General features: G+C 35.6%; 1 protein-coding gene across 1 annotated transcript; it reads right to left on the bottom strand.

Annotated features, from left to right (window-relative positions):
* Window positions 1-1109: 1109 nt before the first annotated feature.
* On the bottom strand, window positions 1110-16526 carry LOC103977642 (mannosylglycoprotein endo-beta-mannosidase). Its single transcript, XM_009393213.2, has 11 exons — window positions 16304-16526; window positions 13300-13438; window positions 11323-11550; window positions 9830-9888; window positions 7552-7600; window positions 6905-7135; window positions 5884-6053; window positions 5583-5787; window positions 2455-3105; window positions 2147-2374; window positions 1110-2073 (listed from the first exon to the last, which is right to left on the bottom strand). Exons 1-11 carry the CDS (start codon window positions 16507-16509, stop codon window positions 1285-1287), a joined length of 2955 nt encoding a protein of 984 aa, XP_009391488.2. The 5' UTR covers window positions 16510-16526; the 3' UTR covers window positions 1110-1284.
* Between the last annotated feature and the right edge of the window lie 2428 nt (window positions 16527-18954).

Raw genomic sequence — 18954 nt, 5'->3', positions numbered from 1 at the left:
AAAGTCTGACTGAAGCAATCCCGAAGTGTTGCTTATTCGCTCGAGGTAGATTTCGTATCGAACTGATGTGGTTTAAGTTTCCTCGGGGTTCTGGAGATGAGCCGAGATGTGCCTTAGCTTTACCAGGAACCGTATATAAGCGATCAATGTCAAGGGAGTTCTCGACTTACTTATGGAGGATAACATAAAGTATACCAAAATCAAGATGAAAGAATAGTCTTTTTCATATTTTTTTTAATAATTTGATTTTAAAATTTGAATACCTGAAATTGGATCATTCCTATTATGTGACTACTGTTTTAAAACCCTATCTCTTTTGCTGTATTGATTTTAAGACAGCAAATTGAATGACTCCAAGTCGAAGTATCTCACAATTTATATATTTTTGCATCATATAAACTTTATTATCGATTGTGCCCAAGCTACATACTTGCTAACTATTGGTAGCTCACCAATATCTTTTAGCACTAGATCTATTTAATGAGCTATGCATAAAGTCCAAAATAATATATTTTTTTCGATCTTAAAATTATAATCTAGACTTCTTAAAATTAGCTCTATTGTCAATAACTATTTGGATAAAATACTATAGTATGATCTCCTCTATCATAGTGTTTATTAGGTTTGTAATATAATTTGCATTTTGAATCTTGTTGAAAGCATCAACTAGCTTATGAAAAATTACTTGTATGTTGTAATACACAAGAACATTGATGATACTCCTTGTTGGGTCTATCTAACTATCATATATCAGTGTCACCTTACATATATCCTTCAATTTTATTACCTCCCCATTCAAATATATGCTGTGAATCTCCTTTCGCGTTGGAGGTTTGATACTTGTGCCAAACTTTTGAATAAAAGAGATCTATGACAATATGAACCTTGGACTATGTTTACTAAAATCCTACAAAAGTTAGTCTAGGTATGCATGCATATATATAAAGTTAGTCTAGGTATGAATGCATATATATATATATATATATATAGCGTTAAATCTAATTATATAACACAGATTATTTCGACCTTGTACAGGGTCATATAAGGCGATTCACAGTATCAGCGTTTTGTGAATGCTACAATTATTCTCTGCACTCCTTATTGTTCCCTTGAACCAAAAACCTTATTGATGCTTCCAGATGATGATAGTACAAGTAGAGAGATTAACAGTAACAATCAGACGTCCAAATTTAATTGTCAGAAGATGTTCACTTGGGAAGAACCTAAGATCTGTGCTACAAAGTTTTGGAGTACATCGCCTGAAATGAAGGCTCCAGCTGAAGATCAAACGATAACATGGTCTTCATGATTGTTCCAACCGCAAAGAGTGACTCGCGGAGTGATTCCAGGAGGAGCCTCAAAAGTGATAGAGACGTTCATTGTTTCACCAGGAACAAGTGAGAAATAGTTGTCGGTGTAATGGACTGGAAGGATTCGTGTAACTCCAGAAGTTCCGTGGTTTTTCTTTGCAGCATGAACAGAAAAATGAAGGAAAAAGGCAACTCCTGAATCATTTCCATTTATGTCAACCATGGTGGGGGTATCCACTGACCTCAAGAAGCCAAGGCCTCTAGAAATTCTCCTCAGAATGCTGCTTTCCTTTTCTTCTGAGCCAATGATTGATTTTCCTAAATTTATGCAGTTCTCACCACCTTCCTTTTTATTATCCATTTCGTTGCAGATTAAACGCCTAGAGCTTTTTGAGAGGTTCTTCAATTGCATGTTTACTTCGTAGGTCTGACCTGATATAAGAACTTCAGATATAATCTTTAGTGGCACTCTCTTCTTTCGATATAGTTCCAACGACTTAAAGTCTTTGCCAGGCAGATGCAACCAATAAAAGTTCCTAGATAATATGGAAAAATCTGACAGTCTGAAGAGTTTGAGAAGAAGAAAATACACTGGCTGTGCATTCTTTGAATTGGGATACTTCATTTTGACAACTTCTACCACCTTCTTGGGTGGTACCAAGATTTTCTCTGTGACATTGTAGAACGGACAAGATCCATCCAGGCCCCAAACTGAAACTTCTACTGCCACATTTGAAAGTCCAGCTGAAGTTGTATTCACGACCTAGCACACAAATAATTGCTTTGTAGAATTCAAGATATTACATTTAATACTATAATATAGTAAATCAAATTACCTCTACAAAGTAGCTAGCTAGATTGAGCTGGACATGAATTGGTTCAGCAGCACAGCGACAGCCAAAGAATCCTGCAGTCTGATCATGAAGATGATCATAGAACTGACCTCGGAGGCCTGTCCAAGGATTTTGAGTCTTCCAAATCAGGACACCTGTGTACTTGGTCCACATTCGAGAAGTCCAACCCTCCAGTAAGGCTCTATATTGGACATAATTGACAAGTTGTGCCTGCAACAAAATGAACAAGAGATTTGCTGCAAAGAAGATTCAACAAGTTTCAATTTAAAAAGACTAGCGATTTGGTTTACCTTGTCACAGAAATCATCCAGGCCTTTTGGACGCCCATAAAGCTCAATCTGATCATGGACTTTCCCTGGCTTTGAATATGGAATGTATTTGTGATACTCCCATATAGGGTTCGGAATTTCTTCTATGTACCCATCAGATCCCTTGCTGAATAATGGTATTAGCCATCCTTCTGAAGGCATTGTGGCCCTGATTGTAGCTGCAACGGGCATGCCAACAGAGCCAACCTCTGGATTGAACCCATATGGGTAGAAATTATCCCTAAAGAAATCTTCAGGGTTCTGGATTTCATAAGGTCCATCAGTAAAATCACCCTTTCCATTTGCAAAACCATCCCATAGTGATCCTTGTATATATACACGTGTCCCATCAAGATACTGACTTGGGTCCTTTGTGTTGTCTGACAAACCTTCAACTGTAGTATGAAACAATGGATGGAGTTTCAAGTCATTTTTAAGAGATGTGTTAATATCTTTTGGGGGAATTTGTTCATTGCCACCAACCCAAAGAGCCAGGCTAGCATGGTTCCTGAGAAGCTTGACAGTGTCTCTTGCACATAAAATAAAAAGGTTATGGTCCAAAGGCCCATCAGGATTAGATATTGGTACACCTCGTCCATCAACATCTCCTGTTATCCAAAATTCTTGCCAAACCTGTAGCAAAGTAATTGTCATCACAAATTAAGATGCTGAAAACATAGAGAATTGATGCAAAAACAAATATCCTATATCTAATCAAAAGTTCATATGAATTTCATGTAAAGTTCAACTAAAAAGGAAGTAACAAAAATGTAATTGTTATTTTCTATAAAGTAGGGAAGAAAAGTATGAGAGATAAAAAGCAACATTTGTGCTCCAAGAGAACACTAGAATACAAGTGTAGGTGCCAAAATATAGACACAATTCTATCATTCATCAGTCAACCAGAGTTTGGATAATTTTCCATGATAACAATATGCTGAGCCATCTCCTATCCAGCAAAGTAGACTCCAACAGAAGATCAGAGTAGAGGAGGAAGGATCATAAAACAAATTGTAGGAAAAGCTTAGCTTCTTATCTTTCTAATAATGATTCAATCATATGAACAAAATTCCACAAACATGAATTTATAGACTCAACCTTAACTAGATTCAAAACCAAACTTTGAGACAAAGGGAAAATACGGAAGCATGTGTTAAATAGTCTAGATCTGCACCATCTGCGGGAGGGACAATAAGCATTTAAAACCCACCCCTTAAAAGAATTTCCTTAAGATGAACCTTATGTTTAATGGAACCCCCACAAATATTTAACCTTTTGGGGTGTAGTAGCTTTTGGGAAGAACTTTAGATAATGGAATTACTTTGCCTCTGAAGTCAAAGACAATCAAAAGAATGAACTGAATATGCTCCCAAGCTTGTTCACTACAGAACTAGAATCTTCTCCACCAAAAGAGGAGAGACTAATAAAAGAAAGATGTATTATACAGTTATGCTAGTTGATATAATGTTTCGGCAATTGACAACTACAATAATGGTATGCTTGTTACTTTCACAAATCATTTACATGTTTAGTGCAGCTGATTGAGGATGCTCACCACTAAGCATCCTATTTCTTAAATATATTAGTCCTTTCCTGTGAAGATTTGCTTCTTGAACATATCAACAAAGAGAACAGACCTATGATACAGAGATCATGATGATCCAAGATACATTGGAGCCACAATGGAGATCTGGATAGATGTTAAACCATGCTGGGAGCTGTGAGATGTTGATTAGCATCATATTCATCCGATGTTATATGTTAATTAGCTTTGGCACTTGTAATTCTGCATTTGGAATATGCTATGTAACTCCAATATCTAGTGAAACTAATACAAAATGATCTTATGAGATTGTGTTGATTTTGCTTATAGGGTAATGACTTATGTACAGTGAACCGAGCACTTAGGCACTCGCCTAGGTGCCCAGGGGAGGCCCGAGCACTCGCCTATTGGGCTGTGTGAGTGTCTTCACTTAGGCGAGGCCCAAGTGCTCGCCTAGGCCCAGGCACTAGGCAGTGCCGAGCACTTGCCCGGTTCAACTCAAACCAGGTCGAGCCTAAGTCGAACCAGACAATCACATCTAGTTTGATTTAACTGATTATCCATCAAGCTTGAGTCGAACAAAACACCAGACAATCGGTTATATTGAACCAATTATCTATTGCAGAAAGCTAGAAACCACATGGGAGGAAGAACCCTGATGCAGAAACCCTCTTTCCCACTTCGTTTTTGCACAGCGGCAGCCTACTTCCCCAATAGCAGCAACGGAAACATCTTCCACCAGCAGTAGTAGTGGAGTCCTCTCCTTCCCGGTATATCTCTCGTTCACCACAACCCCCCAAGCATCGACTACAAACACCCCCGCACCTCACCACCACTGCCCCCCCCCCCTCCCTGCGCCCCCTCTTCCCTCTTCCCATTCACCGCTGCCTTCATTGTTGTTTATCAATTTTTTATGGTTATGTTTCAATTTTTAGATAAATAAAAGTTGATTCTTTTTGTCTAAGTTTGTGAGAACAGCAGCTGCCTTCTAGGATAAGTTGACCTGGAAGCACTCTAGTGGGGCTTGAGCAGCCCTGTTTATATTAATTAACAGCAGCTGTTTATTTTTATTAATCATGATATATAATTTTTAAATTATAATATTCAGGAACCCGCGCTTCACTCGAGGGAGAGTCTAGCGCCTCGAGCATTTTGGGATTGTGGCACCTTTTAGCGCCTAACGCTTATGACTATACTGCTTGTGAGAGTGAAGGACAGAGAGCCCTCCATCCAGCAATCCTATTATGCATGCAGACCAAGCCATGCCATTCCAGTATTCATTACTTTGAACCAAGCAATAGATATACAGGCAAACCTAGGCTATTAGATTAAATCAACTTAACATACAGAAAGTCAATCCAATCAAATATGAACCTATTTTTTGAGCCGTAACTGAAAGGGCATATCTAGCCATTTGTCCTTAAAATATTTCCCAAAACTAAACCTAAATGATGCTTAGCAGATAGAATTTTCATTCTCTCATGCACTTGATTGGACATAGTAGCTGACATTTTAGATTAGCCAAGACAATAAAATATAAAGAACAACTAATATTTACACATCTTACCAGCAAGCCATACATATCACAGCATTGGTAAAATTCTGGCCTCTCAGCTATTCCACCACCCCAACAGCGTAGCATGTTAAAGTTCATATCAGCGTGGAATTTTATGTCAGTCATGTATCTCTTCTTAGAAAGTCGTAATAGCCCATCAGACAATATCCAGTTTCCTCCACGGATAAAAACTGGTTCTCCATTCACTTTGAACAATCTGCAAAAGAATATCAAAGTTCAATGTGGCTCATATGATATTGAAATTTGTAAACTTTAATCATAAGAAGTGAGATATACAATCTGATTTATGTACCTGCCACCGGTAACATCATCAACAAAGCTCTCGATTTTACGGAATCCAAAACGATGGTTCCATGAATCAGATTCACCAGATCCCTTTACATCAACTGTTATCTCAACATCATACAAGGACTGCTTACCCATGCCATTTGGCCACCACAGGCTGGGTTTATAGAAGAAGAGCTTGCATGCCACATATTGTCAGTTGCATGATATTGAAAAATGACTATACAAATTGTAGATGCCATAAAATAGGAGTCTTCTTGAATATGTGTGCATAACTATGAACACAATCTTAAAAATGCATGTCATATGTTTATCATATATTTATCAAATATATGTCAGATACGATACTTAGAGGAGACTTCTGGAATAGTCAAATGTATCCATATTTTTTCGAAGTATACATCTTTCCTTCATTTTTACACCATTAGTAAGTATCCAGATCTTCATCCTTTATACATCTAAAGTTATATAAATCTCTATTGTTTTTTTCTCTAGATTTAACAATATGAAAATAACCCTTTTTCTCATACTTATTATAAGTTTTGTATTTTGTCATACAACATTTTTTGTCTCTTTTTTAGTTGTAATATATCTTCCAAAAATTTTGATTGTTTTTACAACTTTGTCAGTCTTCAAGGCATGAACTCTTGGTACTGATTGTCCTTTGACCATTGGTCTTTTGTTATGCACATGATTCTTATATCTATAAAGTACAAAGGTTGCTTATGGCTTCTTGTTCACCTCCTCTATTCTCGTTGTCACCTAATTGATCTTTATTTCTCCTGCACTGTACATCTAGGTTTATCCAGAAGCAAACCCCATGCTAAAATCAGTTCTTTAATCCAACTGGAACCTTTTTATTAATGTTGCTCAAGAGGCATGCCTCCTGGACAAAAGTGGTGAATCAATCACTGAGCCTTAGCAAAAAAGGAAAAGTTTGGTAATATCCTCAACAGATTAAGTGAAGAAATATGATGCTACTTAATAAAACTGATTAACAAGAGCCTTAGATACAGGTTTATACACACCGGAGGTAGCGTAAATTCTATGTGTGTTCCAGGAGGAATTTGTAACTCATGAGATTGAAGATGCTCGACCAGGCAGATATTTCCCTCTAATTCAGTGGTAACCTGCAGAGACAATAAACACTCTGCAAGCCATGGACTTTTGTTTTCTAGTCCAACAGTAGTATGGAGATACGCCCTCTTAAAGCCATCGAAGAATGATGAGACCAGGTGTGGATCAGTTATCTTCACAGGCTGCATCAAAGGAATGAAGAAATGCATCACAAAATTATAGGACCCAGATATCACTGTGCATCAGTTCCTATATGAGGAAAAGTCATATACAAACTGTAAACTAGTTAATCAAAGAACAAGCTAAAAATTCACAAAAGTAAATAAGAGTATAATGGTAGGATCAATGCACATATTCATGCAACTATATTTAGAGTATAAAAAAGCTATCATTGACCACTAATAAACCAAACTATGTTATGAGGCAACCTATACAAAAACAAAAACAAATTTAATGGATACAAGAAAATCCAAAATAAAACTAAACCCAGAATAACTTTTGAATTGCAACTATTAGTACACAACATAAATTATGTTATGTGGTTATCTATTGAGATGAGAATCTTACAAAGAAATGCTAAAGAAAGAATAAACCTCACCCCTGTAACTTGAACAGATACTTCATCCCAAATCCCAGTGTTCCTGTCTCTGCAGTACAGAGGAAAAGATCTATCAAGAAAAGCAGGGACCACAATTTTTCATATATAGACAAACGATATATTATGAAATATGAAAAAGAAATAAACAATTGCCAGTGGTGATTGAACACTGGCACAGTTGTTACTGTAATTTGCATAACAGCAATATTCTATGCCTCAGGCATATACCTGCTAAGATGCATTGCCCGATCTCATAAACTAGCATGGAAACTGACATCCAAGGCATGCAAGTTTCATGCCATCTGACCTTAAGATTAATCAATGACCTAATTAGTGAGAAGCTTCCTCTTCTTCCTAGTCCGATACACTAGAGAAATTGGTACTTGGATCAAGACTTATAACCTTTATTTAAGCATTTATAAGCATATCAATAGCCACATGTAACTTTAAGAGATGGGGATCAGATATATACAACATATATGTTTATCAGTGAGTACACATAATATGCCTGTATATATTCCTCATTCCTCCACGTGGGATTATTAGACCATCATAGTCTTCACTCAAGGGTCAAGATTTTCCTGATCAGGACATGATAACCTACTAGAACCCACCTTTCAGGATCCTGACATGATGCTTACATGAGGAAACTTTCATCTTCATGCACGTATAGCAATCACATCTTGGAGAGTGTCAATCACAAGAAAGGCCCACAGAATTGCTTAGATATCATTTGTGATGACTCTAAACTAATTCTTTATTCTAAATATGTAAATCTAAGTCTTCCTTACCCCAATGTGGAGAATTAGATTATCACACAAGTTATTGAGCATGTAAGCTGTTTGAGTGATAGCAAATGGTATTTGTGATAACACATTATGACTAGGGTTACCTTACGTACACCAATTTGTGAATTTACTACTAATCAAGGATTTTAATTTCAAATAATACCATCCGTACCGGGCGATACGTACCGGTCCATCAACAGACAGGTACGTAGACCGCCCGCTACCAGGCGATAGCGTCAATTGGGGCTATTTCCACTCCGTTATCACCCTAAATCAACCATCACTGCCCGCTACCGAATGGTATCAGTAGAGGGAGAAGAAAAGAGAAAACTTGAAAATCCGATGCCGCTCTCCCTTGACAATCCCGATCTGTCGCCGCCCTCCCTCGCCGCCGGACGCTGCAGATGATGTCACCTCCTCGTCTAAGGCGACGAGGTCTCGACGTTATTGGCGACTTCTACTCATCGGCGCAGGGAGAGAAGAAGTCTCGACGACGTCTCGCAAGGAGAAGCAGTTTCTTCTCCCCACGCAGGTAGAAGGAACGAGGCATTTTTTTTACTTTTTTGCACGGGGAGAAGGAAGTCAGGAACCCTCAGTTTCTTCTCCCCACGCGAGCAGAAACTAAGCGATGTCACCCTTTCTTTTTTTTTTCATGCGAGGAGAACGAAACCTCCTCACGCGAGCAAAGTGTGGGGAGTATATATATATATATATATATATATATATATATATATATATATATATATATATATATATAATGTATGTATGTATAAATGTATGTATGTATAAATGTATATAGGTATATATACATACATGTATATATATATATACATGTATACATGTATATATATATACATATATATATATATACACACACACACACACACACCGAGCGATATACCGAAACGTACTTCTCATTATAGTTATACCATACCGTATCGAGCTGAGTTCGAAACTCCAATACGGTACAAAATTACAAACCTTACTACTAAAAATTTGGGCTTGTTTCAACCTAAAAGATTCCAAAATTTAATCTGATTTTATGGTAAACAGGATAGCATATACCAAGAACAAGACTCATGGAAACTTGAAGTACATATCTCATATCAAGTGGGATCTAATTCCAATGCCCAATGGCCAATGGGTCCTCATTCTCCACTTCTAGGAAACAAGGATCATAGTAAGTTGAAAGAATAAAGCATCTAGCATATAGTTGTAGAGATATTGAAGTGTAATGGATGCAAAACAATGTTTTTACAAATACAAAACCAACTAATACAAATATTTCAAAGATGGTGTATCAAGGACTCTTAGTTGAAGTGCCAATGACGTTTTGTACTTATCATATAATGTATAAATTGTTGAGAAAACCAGAATGATTTTTACATATGGAAATGGACAACATACAAATAACTAAGGAATTTAAAATAATGGCTCCCAACAAAAGTGCAAATATTTGAAATTCACTACAATAACACTTAATAGCATACCTTATTGGGGTCATCCAATCCCAACCTTCAACATAGTGAGCAGCAACATCTTTCCCGATCTGATTGGGACAGTTTGTAGTTGTCAGAATAGACAATTGTGTATTCTTTCAAATACATACCTCACCAAAAACTCAATTTTTTGCAGGAAAAATTGGAAAAAACAGACTATTTTTAATGTAAAATATAAATGCAACTATTGAATCCAAAACAGAGATTATGTAAAGTTCAGAAAAACCATCTGCAAATATGAGAACAATATATAAAATTTGAAGCGTTCCATTGAACTATTGACAAGAAGAAAAACATAATGCAGAAAACTTAGCTAAAGGATGTAACCCATACCGAGTCAATCTGACTTGATAAGGACTACACCAGACTTGTTCTGCCTAATTATTCAAATGAACTACAAAATCATGGTTTGACTTTGATGATCATAATAAATAATAGGCACTAACATAAATTAACTGTTGGTTTTGCAGGTTGTTAGTTCGAATATAGTATTCGCGTCTCTTTATTTTTCACTATGTTTAACTAATATAATATCCTTCTCTCAGTTTAGCTTGCAGCATGCACTTGAGTTCAATTCATGTAGAATAATCATGCTTGCACATGGAAGAGGATGTTAAAATTTATAAATATATTTTCTTTATTAACAGCTTAACCCTTTGGAACTTGTGGTAACTTAATTAACATATTTATCAATTTTTAATTAGGATTATATATAGAGAGTCCTATTTTAAGTTATTTGATGTCTGAAAGTCATAATGAAGTTATAGAACTTTTAGGAAAGTTTTTTAATTGTTAGGAGTCACATTTTGAGAGATTCCTCTTTTAGTATGATATCTTGGGGGAACAATATCACGTTTTCTCCCTCATCTTCCATGCATAAGAGCTTGTAAGGCCTATTCGTCATTCTCAAAGGTATGCTGTTCCATTTATGTATTAAATTAACATTAGCTTTAGATTGATAACTATCTTCTTTTCTCTTGTTCTATATCCTAGGAGGCACTTTCTCCTACTCATATTTGAAAAATTTCCTGATAGAAGGGTTTAACCTGTCACATTAGAAAATTTTTACATGACTTGTTTATACTAGCTTCTTAAGAATATATTTCTTAATCAAATTGAGAAAATTTAATGACAATCAAATTAATATTGGGAATTTCATACTAATGATGCAACAAGAAATGAGACAAAAAATTTTACTGTTCTAATCAACTAATGAATTCCGCCCAAATAGCTTCGTGACTTACCAAAAACCAACAAGAACAGAAACAGCTAAATTTCTTAAACATAATCTTAATTTCATCATAGTATAAAAAAACAAAAATCTTGAAATTAAGCAGACAAGTAAATAATTAACAAGTTCACTCAGCTTTAACAAATATGGATGAACAAAACAACAGTCAAAGATATATTGAATTGAACATAATGAAACCTTTAAAGAAAACGACATAAGTGAATGGAGTAAGTCTAAAGAAAATGATACAAACCTCATGATCCCCACCTTGTCCTCCCTGAGGAGGTATGCTACCAGGATGATCAGGAGGATGAACAAGGACAGCAAGCATATTTATCCCACTAGGAGTAAGAATATCAGTAATATTCAGTGAATGTCTTCGGAACATCCCTTTAGGAAGAATCTCTTTGTGACCATTCAAATAAACTTCAGCTGAGTAATTAATTGCACGGAAGTTGAGGTGTACATGTTGATTTGCTGTCTGAAAAATAAAGGACAAACAATAATAAAATTTGGAATTCCAAGAGTTTATATAATTAGGATCAAAAAATTCAGCCATAAACAGCACTTTCATCTAATAATTATTCCTAGTTTTTTCCAAGTTACTGCCTGCTAGATTCTATATGTTGAGCATGTTACCAATTGTAACACTAATTTGATGTTTTTGAATTTGGGACTCATTGATGTAACAACATTTTGTTCAAAAGTCAAACTTCATTAAATTTCAATGCATGAACCCCTAATTTTCACCATACCCAGATAACATCAGCAAGTCATCCTACTTCCACAGTTATTTAGGACCTGTTCCATATAAAATCCACTTTCTCACTACCTGTACCACATCTCTTCCTTGAAACTAATTAGTATGTTGTACAGGGGCATATGGCCAGCAAAATACCATTCCCATACTCAAACATTGTTCATCTCATATAGGATTATCAAACCAGAATCCAAGTTATTGTGGTATAAGAATGATGAGATTATGGAACTCAACATTCTCACATTTATTGCTACTTCAATGTTCATTCTAGTTCATACTGGCTTTTTACTGAACATGTACTTTAGAACAGTCAGTCAAAACAATTAATTTGACTGAAATTCGATTATTAGTTCCAAGACATAAAAAACCTATCAAAATGGTCTATACAAACCAGTATTTACTGGTCCAATGACCGATTGGTACATAGACTAGACAAAATACCCAGTCCAGTCAAATATAAGCTTACATCTGGTACACTACTATAGTAGCACAATGGGCTGTGAAAGTACGAGTACCAAGTACCAACCATACCTTTTTAATCTTTTGGATTTTTTCTTTTAAATCTAATATTATCCCATTCGTGTCTTCGAGTGTTTTTTTACCTCCATTGCTCATTTGTATCACCGTCGTGACCAACAAGGCCCTCCCAGTATTGGTACCAGGCCCAGATATATTCCTTGATGAGTTCTTTAGCAACACTGAATCTGATTCTGTTGAATTTATTCCAAACTGGCTTCAAATGGGACTAGGTTTATCCTTGTATATGACTGGTCCAATCCTGCTTGAGACCCCATTCCCATACAAGAACACAAAGGTCAGAGGTGCTGCAGCAGCCACCATATGTCCAACATTCCCAAGGGTATCTTGCTGTTGATGAGAAAAAAATCACAGATATTGAATGCTGTTGCTAAGGAATGAATTGATTTTTTTGTCTCCTCTTTGGTTTTATGTCCTTTTTTTATTTTCTATGACTTATTTGACCAAAATCATTATGATTTTTTTAAAGCTGACTTTCTATAGGCATGTTTTGTCTCTTTTAGATTTCCTCTGATTAACTTTAATAAAGTTAAGGCAAATAAGAAGTGCACTATGAAACCCACTTATCTTGTTGACTGCCTAACAAAAGCAATTTCCCACGGTGCCCACATTGCTATAAATTATTTAGAATAGTGACATGTTCCTAGGTTGGTTTCATCACCCATAATTCTGAAGAAAAACTAGTTAAATATATATCCTACCAAGGAAGGACATTCCTAACATCTTTAATAGTCCAGAATATCAGGTTTAATACATTATTTTCATCCTTCCATATATCATGATCATTTGGAAAAGAAGAATCAAGGCAGAAAGTATACAATGACAAAGATTTAATCTGAAGAACTTATTAAATAAAGCAACCATGCTAGGTACGTAATATGAATAATAGATGTAAAAAACAGAGTGAAACAAGCAAATAACAGAGCTTTATACCTTCTTACACTCAAAGGTTGTGAAAAACCAAAATGTGTAATATTCCCTCCCGGAATTGGCAATATCAATTATTGCTTCATTGTTTAGCCCATAGAAAGGATCTGGCACCAAGTTGTTCTTTAGCAGCGTTCCCAAAACACTGTGAAAGAAACCAAAAAATTATATACATCAACCAGAAGCATGACTTAGTAACAGTAATCAGAAACCATAAACCATGTACTTTATAACTTTCACAAATTATTCACATGGTACATCACTTATTTATATGTGCTCATGAATTACCTCAGAAACCAATAGTTCATCATGACAAAGGATATGTCATCAATTCACTAATTCATACGGTTTGAACTTCTCAACATCCACCATATCCATGTCACTTATTTTACAACTAACAAGATGCGATTGTTCCGTATAAAGAGGACCAAGGTCAAATGTTAGGATGTATCCAAACTATAAGTAGCCAATCATTTCATTCGTGGGTCGTGGAACAAATTAGTCTCATATATCTCTATAGTGTGGCATAGGGAAAGCCTACTTGCCTTACAATAATGACATAGTGGCTATTACAGAAATAAACTTAATGATTATGATACCACAACTATCACTACTTTGATTCGTGACAATTAGATATCAATGTCAAATGTTGTAAGAGCAGTGTCATTCATGGATACTTCAAAATTATAATATTGATCTCCAACCACACGAAAATGTGGACCTAGACCCACCTCCCCATGTAGCATTCATTTTGATGTTGGTAGTTTCCACTTTCCACACTTATAATCACTTTTAACAACTCATTCCAAACCTGCTATTTCCTGTCATATATAAGACTATTATGCATTGCAAGTAATATTCAGAGTAACTCCACAGAATGCATTGAAGAAATTGCCACAAATTTTATAATTCAACAATCTGATCTCCACAAAGCAATCATCCTCTTTATGGGCTTAGATGAAATACTTCTATCAGACAACTTTAAACAATCCTCATCTAAGTTGGAATAGCCCCTTCAGTCTTTTTGAACCTAACACCCTCCAAAAGTTCCTTAAAAGAACGTCTTTTAAGGCCCTCTACAATTCTAAAATGATTCCCACAGCATAAAATGAAAAGAGGTCAAATTCCCAGAGCCACAATGCTCTTCTATGGAATCCAACATCCTGCCAACATATTCCCCTTTATTGCATTTCCTTTTCATGAGGGTGAGCTTTAGTGTCATGATAAGATTACTCCTTTGTAATCTAAGTGGCTGAGTTTCAAGTTGCAGAAACAACCTCTGTCACTTCTTACGAGGGTAAGACTAATTAAATTCATCCTTCCTAGACCCTGCTTTAGCAGGAGCCTTTTGTACTCGGCTGCTGTTGGTAATATTTTCCTTTTCATCAATGATTTATTATCACTCTTGAATCATCTCTACACCAATTCATCTCACTACTATCCTCATCCAAAAAAATCACTTTCACAAATTTTATACGAAGGGTGATGACAATCATTAGCTGACAAGTCTTTTTGAACTTCTGAATTACAGCATCATCCAGTGGCAGCACTTTGACTTATGTTTCTTTCTCTGTCATATTTCAGCTTTATCACCTACAACCTCTTCTCTCTTTGACACCTTCAATATTTCTCTCCGCCTCTGGCTTATCAGTACAGACAGATACAAACCACAATTATCAGACTCCACATCATTTATCACTTGCTCAGAAAAAAGAGTCGGATCTGATCCTACAGATCTGGATTTATCCAGTCATCCTTTAATTGGAACCATGATGCTACAGATCACTTGGATCAGTATACATCGAGCAGGCCTTTCATGTCAGCACCATAAACCACAATATGTGCCGTCCAACACTCTGTATACTTAAATCTTAAAAGAAAAAAATCTGCGGCATGTTCCAGCATATGATATGTGAGTATATTGGCATGTACCAGACCCACATCGATTCGATCAGGGATCAACACAGATCTGGTACCCAAAACATTGAACCATGATTGGAACACTAATTCTATCACGGACTTGATATTTACCCATTGCATAGATTTTTCCTCGTCACACATCAGTAAATCAAACGTTTAACCACCCGATTCTTCACTTCAGAATATGGACCATGGACTCCCAGACCATAACTTAACTTGATGGTAAGACAAATTTAAACACCAGGTACCAAAACTCCAAAGATCTAAATACCCCCATCCAACTTTCATTTGTTACTCAGTTCCCTGTTCATGGAATAATTTCAACCAACTAAACATTACTCGCAAGTCTTCTACCGTCACTAAATACTTCAATAGAAAATCATTATTGCTTAAAAATATATCATTAATTGGCGAAAATTCCTCCAGTGCAAACAATTAATGTATCCGCCAATTTAGTCCATCACTACAACCTTTGAAGACCAAGATTCCGAAAAGGAGGTGCATCTGCTAGAATTGCCTTCTTTGAAGACCCCAAGGCAGATCTCCTAATTTCTAAATGTGAAAAGTGAAAAAGTTCACCAAGCAAACAACAGAAAATCCCGATTGCATAGATCTAGATCCAATTATAGATACGGAAACACATGATTACATGAGAAGATGACTTGGACAAGAACAGAGAGACGGTTTCAGTATTCCTACTAAAGCGCTCATTTCTAATCCCCTAAGAATCTTCCAGTCTGCAGTTCTTGCTGCACCTTCAACTTGAATCAAACTCAGGTATAAAGCAGATTCCTGCAGGTGTACACAATTTTTATGGTCCAATTCGTGGTCCCCTTATCTAGACTAAGTAAATGAGACTATCAGATAAAATCAGGATTCCAGAAGCCGGTTGACTACATGGGCAATGGGGATTAGAGATAATCCGTACCAAGAAGCAATCTCCCTAGTGCAATGGCTTAATAGACATGGAATAGAGCCAAATAAACAGCCCTCTGTAGCAATATTTGGATCACGCGATTGATTCTACAACATCTGGTATCGAAAGAGGATAAGGAATAATAGAACGGTGAAGCGAGAGGCGCAGGCTTACGTGCCGGGCACCACAGCCTCCATCCATGGCGCGGAGGGGCCAGTCGGAGGTTGGGTTGTGGTCAACTGCACGCCCGTGGCCGCTACTTCCGAGGATCTCGCTGCCAACCAACCCGAGTCCAGCTTCGTCTTCCCCATACCCACCCTCCTCCTCCGCTCTCCCAGTCCCCTTTCACAGTCCATCGGTGCGATGAATAGTACATCCATCCCATCGCGGCACCGAAGCACTCTCTATGTACCCTCGTCGTTTCTCACACGCCTTGGCCTCAGACGCGGGTCCCATCACATTATTAACTCTTCCCATACCTCCAACGGTGATTCAAAAAAGTACTCCCCTTTTACCCTCTCACCCTTATTTTGACGATTTACATATGAAAAATATTATTTTTATTTCCTACCTTAGAAAACCCCTTTGTCAATTAATTTACTGAAGAAAATCCGCCTATTATTTTCGGCTTTTTTATTCCTAAAAATAACCTGCTTTCTTTTGTCTATTTCTTTCATTCAAATTCAAGTTCAAAAAAGAAAAGAAAAAGAGAAATAAAATTCGTAATTCAAAATAAAATATAAAAAGTAATAAAAAATAATTTGGAAGACATAACAACCAAAATTTCATATACGTGTAACTATAGAAAATACCTAGTTATAGTATTTCTCTAAAACAACATAGGTGACAATATCTCTATCAATTTTCTAACTGTATTATAGTTGATATATAACATTATTGAGTCACAGCTCATAATCTAAGCTTTGTTTATTTTTTAGGGTTTTAAATAAAATTCTTATATACTTATTGCCATAATTTAATTTAAAAATATTCAAATGGTAATAAAACAAGCCAAATATTTAATATATTAAAATTTAAGCCTGTGACAGTATCTATGATATCAACTATACTGTTCTATTATAAAAAAAAGTATTAAAATTTCTTATCAGCTCATATTGTGAGGACCTTAGGATGGCATAAAAGCTCTTAAAACAAGAAAAAGTTTCAATTTGGAAAGTAAATATTTACATTTAACATATTTCAATCCAATAGTACAAGGTATGGTAAAAAATTATTAACAAATAAATAGAAAGCATGATCAAGTATTTTAGAACTCCTTTAATAAAGTTTTTTAAAGAAAATAAAAAATTGTTATGTATCATGCTCATCATTCCATAATAGAAAATTCTATTATAGAAAATATATCATGCTCATGATTTTTGCCAAGATTGAAAATATCATTATGTACCATGCTCATCATTCTATAATAAAAAATTCTATTATAGAAAATATATTGATCCTCGCCAAGATTGAAAATATCATTATGTATCATACTCATCATTCCATAATAGAAAATTCTATACCTATAGTGTTGTTGTTACCTTGTTAGATACATATTAAGCTCCGATTTCAAGCGTGAGGATCCCCTTGATTTTTTTAATCATTGTAATAATAAATTTTCTCCCTTAAATATTTTACTATTCTCTATTATAATTAATAGAAATTGTACCATGTTCTCTACTATAATTAACACTATAATGATCATATAAGTTAGGGGTCAAGTTTTTAATCTCTAATTTTATCACAAATAATATCACCTTCTCCTAAAATTTCATAATAAATGGATAATTAATCAACTAAGTCATTAATAACAATTTTTTTAGTTATTATTATTATTATTATTATTATTATTATTATTATTATTATTATTATTATTATTATTATTATATATATATATAGTGACGTCCTTAGATCAATGCAGTGGGAATTGGATCATGATAAGATCATGATAATGAGACCAATTCACTTATAAACATAAACCCTAAATATTTTCGATCATAGGTTACTCGAAATGGACATCGGGATAACTAGACAGACTAGTGTGCTATACACCTGTTCATATGATGGAGACAGCTAATCCCATAGTTGTTTATGTATGGACATTAGAGATATAGTGCAGGTACTCATTAGAGAATGACATCATTGAATGATTCACTTACAGAATGTTGGTTGGTTAATGATACATCATCGTCAGATAGTAATTCCGTAGTCTTAGTTATACGTCTGGTCCTTAGACATGAGACACTAAGGATGCTCTGTATAAGTACTCCATTCTTTAATCTTGAACTTATATGTATTGAGGTTTCAAAACAAACACAACTAGTCATCGAGAGTGATAATCAATCTTCCTAGGGCAATTGAGTGTCATAAAGGATCATTCACTCTTGATATCATGAGAGAAATATCTCATATGTTCTCACTTGGTCAAATCCCTAGCCAAGGTTAATCGGATCATTATGAATCTGATAAGAGTGAGATTCGGATTGAGAAAGAAAAAGTTCTTTGGAAGAATCCGATTAAAGTGAGACTCAGATAAATTTTATATGGATCTGACAACGTCATACCCAATATATGATCTCTGGAATATTAGATAAACGAGAGACTATAGATATACGATAACTAAGGGTAGACAGGTTAAATAGATTAGATCCTCCTTAATCATCTCGGGACTATGGCGTAGTGGTCTAGTACATCCATAATCGATGAGATATAATGAATTATTAATAATTCGCTGAATCAAAAAGAGTTCTAATAGGTGCAACTCACAACTAGCTCGATATTGGGCCTAGAGAGTCACATACATATAGTTGATAATACGACGAATA

The sequence above is a fragment of the Musa acuminata genome, chromosome BXJ2-3 (genome assembly GCF_036884655.1).
Source record: "Musa acuminata AAA Group cultivar baxijiao chromosome BXJ2-3, Cavendish_Baxijiao_AAA, whole genome shotgun sequence".
NCBI lineage: Eukaryota > Viridiplantae > Streptophyta > Magnoliopsida > Zingiberales > Musaceae > Musa > Musa acuminata.
This window is presented reverse-complemented; position numbering and strand designations above follow the sequence as displayed.